Below are 13,290 nucleotides of genomic sequence, written 5' to 3'. Positions count from 1 at the left end.
CCGGCATCTCCCCCCGCGAACACGCCTGGCACCCGCGGGGAGCACCGGGGCCGGGGGCAATCGGCAGCGGCGCGAGGGGTCTCCGTCTGACCCGAGCTCTGCTCTCACCTTGCCTTCCTTAGCTACGGGCAGTGATGCTAATGTCACGTCCGAGGGCAAAACGGCTCTTACTAGGTTAGGAGAAAATAGCTAAACTTCACGCGATGCCATTTAACTTTTTTTAAGTTTATGTGTGCTATAAGGTTGAAGATGGCTCGTAGCCACCTTCACAAGGTGTTTTGTATTATCTGGTCACCTGCACGTATTGGTTTATTAGCAGAAGATTATGTAAACAAAAAGGATGCTAATGAAGTTTGCCCCATACCTGTATCGGTGTCATATTCTCTGTTGCTGTTTTACACTTCTGTTGTGCAAGTAGGATACTTTAGTCTTTTCTTCCCAATGCTGGAATAGGCAAAGTATATTATCAAGGTGAATTTTATGGGGAAAAATAAAAGCAAAAAAAATATCCTATTAGGAGGATAAAGAAAGGGAGAGTTTTCCTGTGTCCAGACTTGGTGTTTATCCCACTTGGGAGTAAGTTAGAACAGGGAAACAGGCAGCCTCACTGAACTGTTTCTATCAGTCAGCACAGAGAAGGAAGCAGATACTATTAAGAGCAAAAACAGAAAACAAGGAAAGCTCCTGACTTGACATGCAAATTCATTCACTAAACCTAGTTGAAACTTTCATCTTCTGAGCCTGCACTTTTTCACATCAATAATTTACAGGACTCCAGGGAGATTACATTTACCCATAGAGAACAATGTGAAAGGCATGAAACAAGTAAGGTAATCCCTTTTCATGCAGAGTACAACCACCCCCTGCAGAAAAAAATGACATGTTACAATAGGTTTTCAGAGCACAGAGAAACTGGGCTGAAATACCGTTCATACATCTCAGAGTTAGGACCCAGCACACCCCTGTAGTGAAGGTGGGAGAAGCACCACCCACAGTGTGGGAAGAGGAGAATGTGTTTACAATTCCAGATTAGTCCTGCGTAGACTGAAGTCAACAAACTTAGATTGTATCCTCTTCTAAGATAGGGTATGGAAACATGCATATGTGATGATAATCATGCCCTCTTGATAGGCAGTGTAGGCTCATAAAGGGAATCCATCACAAGCTGTACTGCTGGCTTACCTTGGAGCCACAGGGATGTCTCAGGGCAGGCTGTTTTCTTCCTTCATGCTCTCAGTCTGTTTTGTTGTGAGGATTTTTAATTATTTTTCAGGCTAGGATTGTACCCCACTTTGGGAACAGCATAGTTCACCACTTAGTGCTGTGTGCCAGAGTAGGAAAAGGGCCTGTAGACACAGCTGGAATAGAAGTAGAAATCATACAGAAAAAGTCGCACAGAGGACAGATTTTTCCAGGCAAACTAGAATAACTAAGGATTAGACCTGAAACGAAAGAAGCCACAATAAGCCACTTTGCAGATCTAAGCCTTCTCTGTGTTTTGCAATTATTACTCCATGGTCTCTGTTACCCCAGAAAGCTTCTCTAGTATTTTGACACATGTTGCTGTTCTTGACTTAAAGTCTCTGCAACAGCTTCCTGAACACAGACTGCAGAGCTATGACTAAAGCCTCAATGCTGAAGAACAAGAACTGCTGTGGAACACCCTCCCTGCATGCCTCACAGCCTTCAGGAGAAAATGCAAACCTAAGCCTTTGCAAATGTTCCCCTCTCAAATTTGCAGCTAATTTAAAAAGTAGGGAAGAAAGAACAAATTTAAGCTAAAGGCCATTAGTCAAATTGAAATCTCAAATCCTTCCAGCTAGCTTTGCTGTTCAAAACCTGAGTAAGAGATACAAGGTTTTAAAAAATTATGGGAACAGGACATCTCCACTTTGCTAATTGGATACCTCTGGCTCAGAGTGAAGAGAATACTTTTTGGGAATACTGTTTGGGAATATGTGCCTAGAAATGCATGGCACAGCTGAGGATACTGATGGGTCTGCACAAGAGCTGCTCCAATTCCCTGCACACAGGATATGGACTGTGAGCACACACTTATGGCCTTTCTAAACACTTGCCATCAACAACACATTCAATTGTATTGTTTTTCTTTCAAAGGACACAATAAAAGTACCCCTGTGCCCAGGAGACTCCAGCTCTCTCTAGAAGCAGCACAGATCTAGCATAGTTATTAAGACTATGCTTTTCAGAAATGCTTTTACTCCTTTTAGCAGGAAGACCTGGAAAGCATTGTGGGGCAGAAACCCCAAATAGCAACAACTGTTGTATAACTGTGCCCTCTCTTTGTCTTTAGTCATGACAGTACATACTGTAGTCATGTGGAAAAGCATAATTCATTCTCTCCAGATGATTATAAATGATCTTTTTAGTCTACAATGTTGGTCTGAGCACCTGCATGTTTCCATAGCAACTCCACAATACTTTAGGGGATTACTTTAGAATTCCACTGTGGTTTGGGCTTCCAAAGTTATTTAGATTTTCTGGGGAAAATGCTTCCAAATATAAATTAAAACTACTGCTGCTGTATATCTGATGAGCCACACCAGTCTACTATGTTATCATCTTAAGAAATTGCAACACTTCCTTGCAGCTTTTGGTGCAACACCATGCAGTATTATATCCCTGTAATCAGAATAGCCATTAGGGACTCAGGGCTGGAAACATCCCCAGAAGTCTTGCAGGGGATTACACTTACGTGAGGAGCTGATAGGAGACCATAAATCCCCAAAATCCACATCTCCAGAAGACCCTTTGCAAAGAACAGGCAGATGTAAGTTCCTTCATGTACTGAAGTACCTACATGCTCATTCGTTTCACATGCATGTATGGGAATCTCTGGCTGTTAACTTCAATTGTAGAGAAAAGTATCTATTAGTCTGGAGAACAACTACTAAAAAAAACCCAGAAAAATGTAAGCCTGATGACTCCCAAGCTCTAAATCTAAACATATGCATATATATGCTCACATGTGCAAACATGACAAGCACTCAGGCCAGGATGTGCTCCTAGTGCTTGTTCTTTGCTAGTTTTTCTCCAAGTCAGCTCAGTTCCCTTATTTCCTTCCACCTGTACATCCTGAGCTGTGTTTCCCCATCTGTTTACTCTTGTATGCACAGCACTGGCTGAAATAAAGGGAAATTTCTCCAAAAGATCTTTGCTGACCTTAAGTGTTACTGAGGGTGAGCTCAGGGTTCATTCCTTCCTGCACTGCTGTTCTGCTGTTTTGTGCCTGCAGAGCTGCAGTCACTGCAAAATAAATCATTTTTCTTTCTCTGACAATTTATCTCTGTGAACCCAATTTTCAGTGACCCAGAAGAATGCACTGTTCAAAGTTTTATTAAGGAATCAGCTTTTATCAGAAAAGCACCAGATTTCAGAATTAGTATCACCATTAATAAAAACACTGCCAGAGCTCCAAGAAGGTGATTTGCACACATCTTAACACATTTTTCCAAAGTGCCTGAACCTTACCAAACTCCCTTCAGTCTCGGATGCAGGATCTAAATCAGCACTGCAGTAAATACATTCTACTAAAACCTGGCGTTGGAAAATCACTAGGATGAGATCATTTAAAACCCATCTCTGGGACAGAGTGGCATCAGCCATCGACGTCTCACTTGGAAATCACAGGAGAAAAGAGCATTGCTGCCTGGAAACCAGGCTGTCACCTTTCTCCCAGGACAATGCTGTAAGACCCTTGGACGCTGTGGATTCAACAGACAATGACTGTAACCAGCAATACACGCAGCAGGTTTAATCTGGCATGGTGCATGACAAACAGGCATATGACTACACACCCCAGCAGACTTCAGCAACTCCTCACAGTCATGTGAGGTTGCCTTTGAAGACTGACGAGATTGGCTACAGCTCTGACTCTGTCTCAGAGCAGATAAGCTTTTGCAGTAGTGAAGCCTGACCAAGGCCTCATAAACACTACTGTCTGCACAAGCCTCTCCTTTCTGAGCCTCAAAACTAAGGGAAAGGCTGCTAAATACCACAAACTGACCTTTTAAGCTGATTTCTCTAGATAAAACTAGCTGTCTAGGTATGGGTGAACTGCCTGTAGAGAAATCCAATCAACTACATTAAAGTGTCACACTTGATTAAAGCTTATAGCGCCGCAAGCCATTTAGGATCCAAATAAAAGAAAGGAAAAAGTACTTCAGGCCATTCTTTGTACCCCAGTAAATTTAATGCTTGTTCAAGGCAGGATATGCACTACTAGAAAAAAAAGTGAAGCTCATGGACAAGTGATAGTTCTCCAGAAGTCAGGTGGTACTGCAGCTGGGACTAGAGCTCACCATTTCCTTCCCCTACTTTGCAAAAAGAGAGAAAAAAAGAAGTTTCCTCCTCTACTGATCAGAACTTGGAAAAAGGATCTGACCAGTCTGTTTCACTTCCATATTTGTTATCAGACCATCGAGGAGTGTATAGAAGGTTGTATTAACTTACTGATCCCAAACCCAAATATGCACAGGAGAAAGACATTTCTGAGCCTACCTCTTCGCAGCTGATATTTCAGCTTTGGCTGTCCCCACTGCAATAAATAGATTACATGCATCTGACGTGCAGATGTGGTGAAGGCATAAAAATAGGCAGTTGTTTCTGTGTAACAAACACCACACAGCATCTTCCTCATAAGCACAGCTATTGTGCTGAACTCAGCTAGATGTTCCTCTTACAGAGCTTTCCTACATTTTCTCCTTATACTCTAAGTAGTGCTATTTATATCCTGTCCAGACTACAGGCAATTAATAATACTACACATTTATTTATACAGGAGCTCCTTAGAAGAACCTTGGGTACTATTTTAATCACAGTTTTAGAGGCTTCCATTGCAACAGTACCTTGAGCAGCTTATAGCTAAATATACAATACAGGGAAATGAGAACCAGGGAGCTGAAGATGACCTGATATAATGCAAAATCAGAGGAAATCTGGAGGACAAGAAGCATAATTAAGGCTCTAGAATAGTAAAACCAGTGAACTGCTACCATAAAAAGGATGAGTAAGAGGAGATGCAATACAAAGAAAGAACATACTGAATCTCCAGGAGACACTGTTCTCCCTTTCTCCTAACACTATGCCAAATGAATTCCACTTTTAAAATGGTAGGAAATTCAATCTACAGTAAAAGAAAGTGCTTTTCATATTACATAAAAATATAAACAAGTGAAACTCTGAATCTATTAAGATTCAAAAATAGTTTTGGGCCTTTATAAGCCTACAAATTAACACCATACTGCACACTGAGATAGCAAGCTCTTCACCTCTCAGACTAGTCATTAGCATAGGAGGCAAGATCCAGTGTCCTGTTCCTGAATACCTGGGTAGAGAATTCTTGCACTTTCTGAAGTATCTCTTACCTCCTATTCTCAGAGACTGGACCGGAGTGGTAGATTGGATGGATCTCAAGCTACTCCAATCTATGTTGATGAGTCCTATGTCTCCCCTAAACAAACTACCTATGATTGCTGGCAAAACAGGTGATGCTAAGAAGAAATCCTGCCACTCAACTCTCAGTCTCAAGACCATGTTTAAAACCAAAGGCATCTTGTTATACATCTCTGTGTTGTAACTGCACCAGCCAGTGCAGGTTTTTAGCAAACCATACCCCAAATACGGCTCATTATGGGCAACACTTCCAGCACCTGGCACTAAGTATAAATTAGATTCAGACAAAATAAATCAAAGTCTACTGCCCAAACTACATCAGTTTAAGTAAAATAAAATGACTGTCAGCACATTAAGCTTATAGATAGAAAGGAGAGAAAAGAGATTATTGTTCATTTTTTCTAAAAATCATATGCATTTGATAAAAAAATCTTCACACACACAGAAAGAAGAAAAGGTAGTTTGAAACACCTGATTTTTCCTTTTAGAAAACTTTAGTGTTTTTCTTTCCAGCTCATTAACCCTCTTAATCACATACTACGTAAATCATATTACTTTTGTGATTAGGTACTGTTTTGGATTTCTGATGCTGGGCAGAACACCTAATTTCAGCAATAATTCACCATCCAGATGTGATCAGAATACGTAATCCTTATGTAGCTATATATACATGTTCTATCTGTGTGGTACATAGTAATGAGTCTTTCTGAAGATTGGATTAAAGAGGATTGAAACAGCCTTAAAGTATGGTTTAGGAATAAATTTCTGTCACTGATGTCTTGCAAAGCTCTTGAATTGCAAGGCCAGAAAGGACAAGTAGTAAGGAGTGGTTGCTTTAGCAGTTGCTGGAAGACACTTCTCACGCAACACTGAATTTATCCTTTCATATCCTCATCCTGCATCCCTAGAAAAACACAGCAACATTTGTCATCATAAGGTAAGATAACATGGGGACAGGCAGTATTTTTACCACACATAGATACCATCCAACAAGGCTTGGCCAGCAGACACCTCTGAAAGTCATACTTGCAGGGTTAGCAGGGAGGGAGTGAGGAGGGATGTCTACTCTGCAATATGTTAGGATTATCTAATAGTTTACATCATAAAACCCAGCACAGAAACATGTTTTGGAGTTACTCTTCTATTCTGATCTTGTAAAAAACTTTGAAATTAGGGAAAGGGAAGGAACGTATCCTATTGCTGACCTCCTCAGATCTGTCCAGCGTGGGCTGAATAAGGGTCATAAACAAATGATCACACTTCTCGTTTAGTTTTCCTTTGTAAATTTCATTATTGAATAAAACCGAAACTTTTGCCGCTCTCAAACGCCTTCGCTGCCCTCTGGTGTCGCTTCTCTGCAGCGTCACACACAAACCCAACGCAAGAGAAAGCCAGAGAAAATCCAACGCACGTTCTCACCCACAAAGTCCCTACGTAGGAGAAAAGTTATGCACCAACGAGTGGGCTACACTTGTAGAAGCAGTTGTTCTGCAGACTGACGCTTATAATAATTCGTGCAAAAGATCTTATTACCAGGCAAGCCTCATTTGAGTAAGATACTGCAGAACAAATTTTCTCTCTTACAGAGAACCACTGGCAGCAGAAACTGCTCCAAATTAGCCAGAGTACCAATAAACTGCATAGAAGACTTACAGTCACCTGGAAAATAGCTATTTAATGAATGCCATTAAATTGCTGCTTGTGCACATTTTTTTCTACTGTCTGAAGAACTGTTAATGGGAAAGGCAAAACAATGACCCAAACTAAAATACTTTCCAAGAAATATGCACACAGTGGCCAGAAAAGAACACAAAGCAAAAAATTATATGGTTGCATTGACAAGAAACCTGAACTTATTCGTGGACTCACTGACAGAAAAGGAGATCAAGACTGACAAAAGAGCTGAAAAATGCAAAGCCTCCCAGTCACTGAATACAGGGGGGTGGGGGTGGGTTTGGGTGTGCATGTCAGGGAGAAGGAACCGCTGGAATAAGCAGAACCTAAGCTAGAGACAGGTTCACATATTGGTAAACCAAGACACACGTTGAACTCTGAGGTTTAATTAAACGTTGGGTTCACTTTGACACATTTAATGGCTTTGGAAGAACAGCCTTTGAGTCTTTCTAAAAACATGTATCTAGTGGCCCCAAGAGAAACTCGTTACAATTCGGGTTTTTTTTCTTCACAGAATTAACCACAGGAAGGAACTTGGCACAAGGAGTCAATCCACATGTGGCTGGATGACGTCGTTTCATCTTTTGAGAGAGAAATATACAGAAAATCTGGCACATCACTGTTGAAAGACTGGAAAGGCTTTGAAGTACAACTTGTTCTTTAACCACACAACTGTCTTAAGTGAAACTCTTATCAGATGGATTCCATCAGGCAAAATCCTATAGGATTTCGGGAGTTCCAAAACTAAAGTAGAGATCCTTTTCTTTAACCTATGGCTGTAAATTCTAATAAAATGGGAGAGGCAAATTTCTCTCGAGAAAAAGTAAGGCAAACATCCACCCTAGAGTAAGCAAAGCAATGGCAAAGACAGAGACCAGTCTGCTGAAATACTCTGCTTAAGAAGGCTACCTGATAAAGAAAGGAATCACCCCCTACAACTCCCTGAAAGGAGGCTGTAGTCAGGTGGAGGTTGGTCTCTCTTCCCAGTCAACCAGCAATACAGACTCAAGCTCTGCCAGGGGAGGTTTAGGTTGGATATTAGGAAGAGATTTTTTACAGAGAGGGTAATCAGGCATTGGAATGGGCTGCCCAGAGAGGTGGTGGATTCACCATCCCTGGAGGTTTTCAAGATGAGACTGGATGTGGCACTTAGTGTAAGGTTGGACTCATGATCTTTGAGGTCTCTTCCAACCCAGTTGGTTCTATGATTCTTTGAATCCATGTTTTCTACAGGAAATAAAGACAAGATAGGAATATAACATGGGTCAAAACCAGTAATAGCCTAAGCATCCTTAGAATCCTTAGTCCCCATTTTGTGCGCTTGACTGGTTTATCCCAAATCATGCTTGGATTGGGGTCTCCACTGACATCTTGTGACCTTTGTGTAACACGTCACAGTTGAACACAGCTCTCATTACCTTGTTAAGCAATTGCTCTCTTCTGGAAAAAAAGGAAAAGCAATTCTGATTAGTTAAAAAGTTTTTCTTGCAAAACCTTTGATTTGTATATTTGCTTGGTGTGGGCAGGGAAAAGGAGACTAAAAACTAGCATTGTGAAAAGGAATATCCCTTCCCCTGTGCACAGATGTGCTTGTAACATGCAATGATACACAGAAGTGACCTTTGAACCATCAAATATACACAAGGAATTTAAAGCAGCTGAAGAGAACAGGAGACTGTTTTGTCAAACTTCTGCTGAGACAGTAAGTACAGTTCTATATATTAAAAATGAAGAGTTACCATCCACAATATCCCAATGTCTCTAAACACACCAGTGTCACAAGACACAGCCTAAGTTAAACTTCCTATTGAATATGTATTTTGATTTATTTTTTTTTAGACAATAACCTTACATGGGACAATAGTTACAGGAAGGAAATTGCCTTTTTTCCAGTTTTCCACCCAATACTTCAAACATTACAAAGATTGCAACACTACCCAAACTAAAATCAAGGTAAGAACTGCTGTAATCAGAGGTTAGCATAGGCTCACACAACTCTTCCATAGCTCCACATGACTTTCTTAGTTACACGAATGTCCTCCTGTAAGCAACTGTGGCTCAGTGCTAACACAGATACCAGGAAAACTGTGAAATGCATCTCAAGACGCACCTGATTTACATCAATAGTGGAAAAACGATCCAACACAAAAGCCATAGGTGAAGCAACTCCTTAAAGGCACAAACAACACCAAATCCACAACTTACACCCTGAAGATTGTGCCCCACTATGAAAGTTGGAAGTACTTGAAAAGAAAATAAAGCGTCTAATCCATGCTATGTAAAAAAGCTAGAAATACTTCATTTTGTAATATAAAGCATTACCAATTCTAGCCTTGTCTGTAACTGAAGACTGTTAGCAGAAGGTACCAGTGCAATTACATCCCAGGGGACTGCAAACAGAAGAGAGAGAAACTGCAAGCAGGCAGATGTTTATCACCATGGCCTTCCAGAGTTTTCAGGGAAAGGAAATAATTCAAGATCTAAAATAATTTCTGACACTGCTGTGTGCTTATCAATTTGACACAAGAATCCTGGAGGTCATTCAAAAAGACACGAGCCTGGTTATTCCTCACAGGTCCTCAAGCATAAAAGCAGCACAGAAAAAATATTTGGCAGGAAGGTAGAGAAGCAAACACCAAAATAAATGTTAAACCTCCAGTATGTAAATACTTTATAATACAATAATCTAATTACATGAACAAACACACAAAAGCTAAACATTTGTCTTCAGCAGATGCATAACCCCACAGTACACTAATACTTAAAACCCAAACCATTTAGCTAAGTTTACACAGTAAACAGTAATTAATCCACAGCATAATCTAACACAAGATTTGGTAAAAACCAATAGCATCTAAATTAGCAACTGAAACAGTTAGTTATAAATTAAAGTGCTCCTGGGGCTGTACTACTGGTTGAAAATCAGTGCCTCTAATACAGTATTGATGTGAGAACAAAACCACTGGAGTTCTGCACAAGGATTGTCTGTGTCAAGTGTAATTAAAATGAGGTATAATAAAAACTATGAGACGCCACACACAGGGAAATTAGATTATCACTACATTGCATTTTCTGAAATAGCATTGTTGTGCACTTCATTTGACACAGGCAGAGAGGGAGTCACAATCCAAAGGTGACTCAGACTTCCTGGCCCACACCAGGTACATAGGTTGAGTATGGCCATTCTAACCCACTGCAGAATGATCTCCTGACCGTTATGCAAAACCAGATTTAGTGATGACAGATGACATTATTTTAATTCCACTTCTTACCAAATCTCTACTGTACCTGCAAAAAGATCAGTATCTCTGTCTTCAGAAAGCTGCCAAGCCACATGTAAGTAATTACTGGGAAAACACAAGGCACTAAATAGCTGAGGGCTTTGACAAGAGAGGGACCATGACATCTGATCACCTAGATGCAGTGTGGGGGGATTTCTTCTGTTTTGGTGGACTGTTGTAAGGTTTTTATCAATCTCTCTATACTTGAACACTTCATACAACTTATGCTTATAAAAACACTTCAGAAGCATTAGGGGAATAGAAGAGGAAAGTCTTTCAGTAGGTATATTCTTCCAACATCACTTCCTGCAGTAGCTGCATGATCATGAGTGGTCTCATGCATTACTGAACTGCCTTTGTATGGGATCAGCTGGAGGACAGAAATAATTATATATTAATATGTGCCAGTCACTGAACACCCACTAAGACTTCAGGAGGTTTATTTAAAGCACACAGTGTTCGTCACACTGTGCCTAATAAAATTGGTGGGAGTTTTCCCACCAACTTCAGTATGACCAGATACGAGCCAGTGCTTGTGAAAAAACCATAAAATTACAGAGCCCAACTTTTAATCTAGAAACACACTAATATAGAAGCTATTTTGTGATTTATAACAGCATAAACCAGAATAAAATGTAATATTTATTAGAATTTCTTCCAGTAACAGCATTCAACATCTTAACAAACCGAGTGTGGAGTCTTAAAAAAATCTAGGATTACAAAAAAAGTTAAAATAAGTTGTTTCTTATATTTAATGGCAACAAACAGGGAATCTTCTATTTAAAAACAAACTTGTCATATAAACAGTATTATTTTAAGAAAATGTGATTAGGATGATATGCTATTTTCAGAATGGACACACAATGCATGGATATCAATCAGAATGAACAGAGGGGTGGAACACACTATCCCCTTAAAAGTCTCAAAACAGGCTGCTCAGAAAAAGGGGAGGGAGGAGGATCTTTCTAGTGAAATAACTTAGAAGATACCACGCAATGGACAGAAAACGCAGGAGTACAGAAGACATTACATGACACCCTCAGTACAACACCCCTCAACTCTGCTTATACAGGAAAGTTAGTAAAGTGCATCTTTAAAGACTTGTCTAGTGAAATAGCTTTTCCAAATATAAAACACAATACGTGCAGGAACAGTTACATCATAGTGTAAGGTTTTAGAAACTAATTTTTAACCTTTCATTCACTAAAGAAGGAAAGTTTCAACTGCAGTAGTGTTCACATTATTCTTCGACAGGATGCATCCTCATGTGCTTTTGTTACTTGGCAAATCTTCACATATGGAGCATGGCAAAATGATGCAGTTTAAGCAAGTGCTTCTCTCAATGCAATACAATTCTTCAACAGCAAATGGCCACATGCAGCACAACCATGTCAGATTTTGGGGAGCTTTGGTGCACTAACGATGGGGTTGGTCTCCTGCAAATACCTTCGCCCTGCACTCTTGTAGTCGTAGGTGCAGGTGTGAGTCTCTGCATAGCGATGTGCTGCACAGAAGTTGTTTCCACATCTGAGGAGTAAAGAATATTACAAGTTACAAGCTTGCAGAAGCTTTCAATGCTCTGACATGTTGGGAGACCTTTTGCTTAATCATGTCTTATTTATTTGACAGAGCTGTTTGGATTCCTGCCATCCTAGACTGAGAACATTACAGAATCACAGAACACTCTGGGTTGGAAGGGACCCACCAGGATCATCTAGTCCAACCCCTGTCTGCACAGGACATCCCCAAGAATCACACCAATGATGTCTCAGGGCATTGTACAAAAGCCTCTTGAGCTCTGTCAGGCTTGGGGGTGTGACCACTGCCCTGGGGAGCTGGTCCAGTGCCCAACCATCCTCTGAGGGAAGAACCTTTTTCTAATATCTAACCTAAACCTCCCCTGACACAACTAACTGATGTGGTAAACAAAATGACATTTTTCTAACTGAATGTTGCTGGTTTGACCCTACAATCTCTTCAGATGGGAAGCTAAGCAAGCTCAGTACTCCTGGAACCAGCTAGCAAGGATCAAACACACCTATAAACTAAGAATGATGACCTTTGCTCTGCATTATTTATTTTTGAAGACCTCACACAATATCAGCTGCTGGAATTCAAAGGACCAGAACATGGAACTAAAATAATGGCACCGGGTGAAATCCATATCATGCATTTCAATTCAAAAACACCACATCATTCAGACCATCAAAACAGCTGTTCAGTTCAGCACTTGTGCCTGGCATAAGCTCAAATTAGACACTTAAGATCAATAAATTCAGATTTAGTCAGCTGTAAAGACATCAGACAGTCTAGCTACAGGGAACATGACCCATTACATGACTGGAAAACAGTGCACCTATCCAATATCAGTAGCAATTTTGATGAATTATGATTATGATTTTTGCCTTCAAACTTGTCAGTTTGGCAGCTAAGACTCCTACCAGGAGAAAAGCATACTCTGGATGTTGTATCTGATCTGGACAAGTACTTTAAGTGGAGACTAATATTAGTGTCCTACTGCCTGATTATCTGATGAAGATGCTTCTTGACAGTAAAACAATGACATCATTCAAATCAGAATTCTCTTGAAAGGGATTAAGCATTACCCATCCAACTTACTGTCTCACTTTTAGATTATAACCCCCTATCTGTCTATCTGGGTCCATAATATACTCTGCAGCTGTTCCTGAGGCTGTGTGTGCCTGGTAATAAACTTGCTTTTCTTTAGTTCTTGGTCCCATAATCACCACTTCTCTCATGTGACTCTATTCTCCATTTGGCTCATGTTCCTTTCTAGTAAAAAGTCATATGATTTCTCTTCTTGCAACCAAAACAAATGCTATTCTCAGAGATGTGTGACTTACTCCCTTTCTGTGCTCCATTTCTAACCTTAAGCAAGCTGCTTAGCTAAGAAGAGCTT

General features: G+C 40.4%; 1 protein-coding gene across 1 annotated transcript in view; it reads right to left on the bottom strand.

The window, feature by feature from the left end:
• Window positions 1-11,761: 11,761 nt before the first annotated feature.
• Window positions 11,762-13,290, bottom strand: part of ZFAND4 (zinc finger, AN1-type domain 4) — a 19,701-nt gene continuing 18,172 nt past the window's right edge. The window contains exon 13 of the mRNA XM_009078199.1: window positions 11,762-11,897. Within this exon, the coding sequence (XP_009076447.1) occupies window positions 11,762-11,897 (136 nt within the window). The remainder of the gene's footprint in view (window positions 11,898-13,290) is intronic.

Source organism: Acanthisitta chloris, unplaced genomic scaffold, assembly GCF_000695815.1.
Source record: "Acanthisitta chloris isolate BGI_N310 unplaced genomic scaffold, ASM69581v1 scaffold43047, whole genome shotgun sequence".
In the NCBI taxonomy this organism is placed as follows: domain Eukaryota; kingdom Metazoa; phylum Chordata; class Aves; order Passeriformes; family Acanthisittidae; genus Acanthisitta; species Acanthisitta chloris.
Note: the sequence above shows the minus strand (reverse complement) of the source record. Positions and strands in the feature narration are given on the sequence as shown.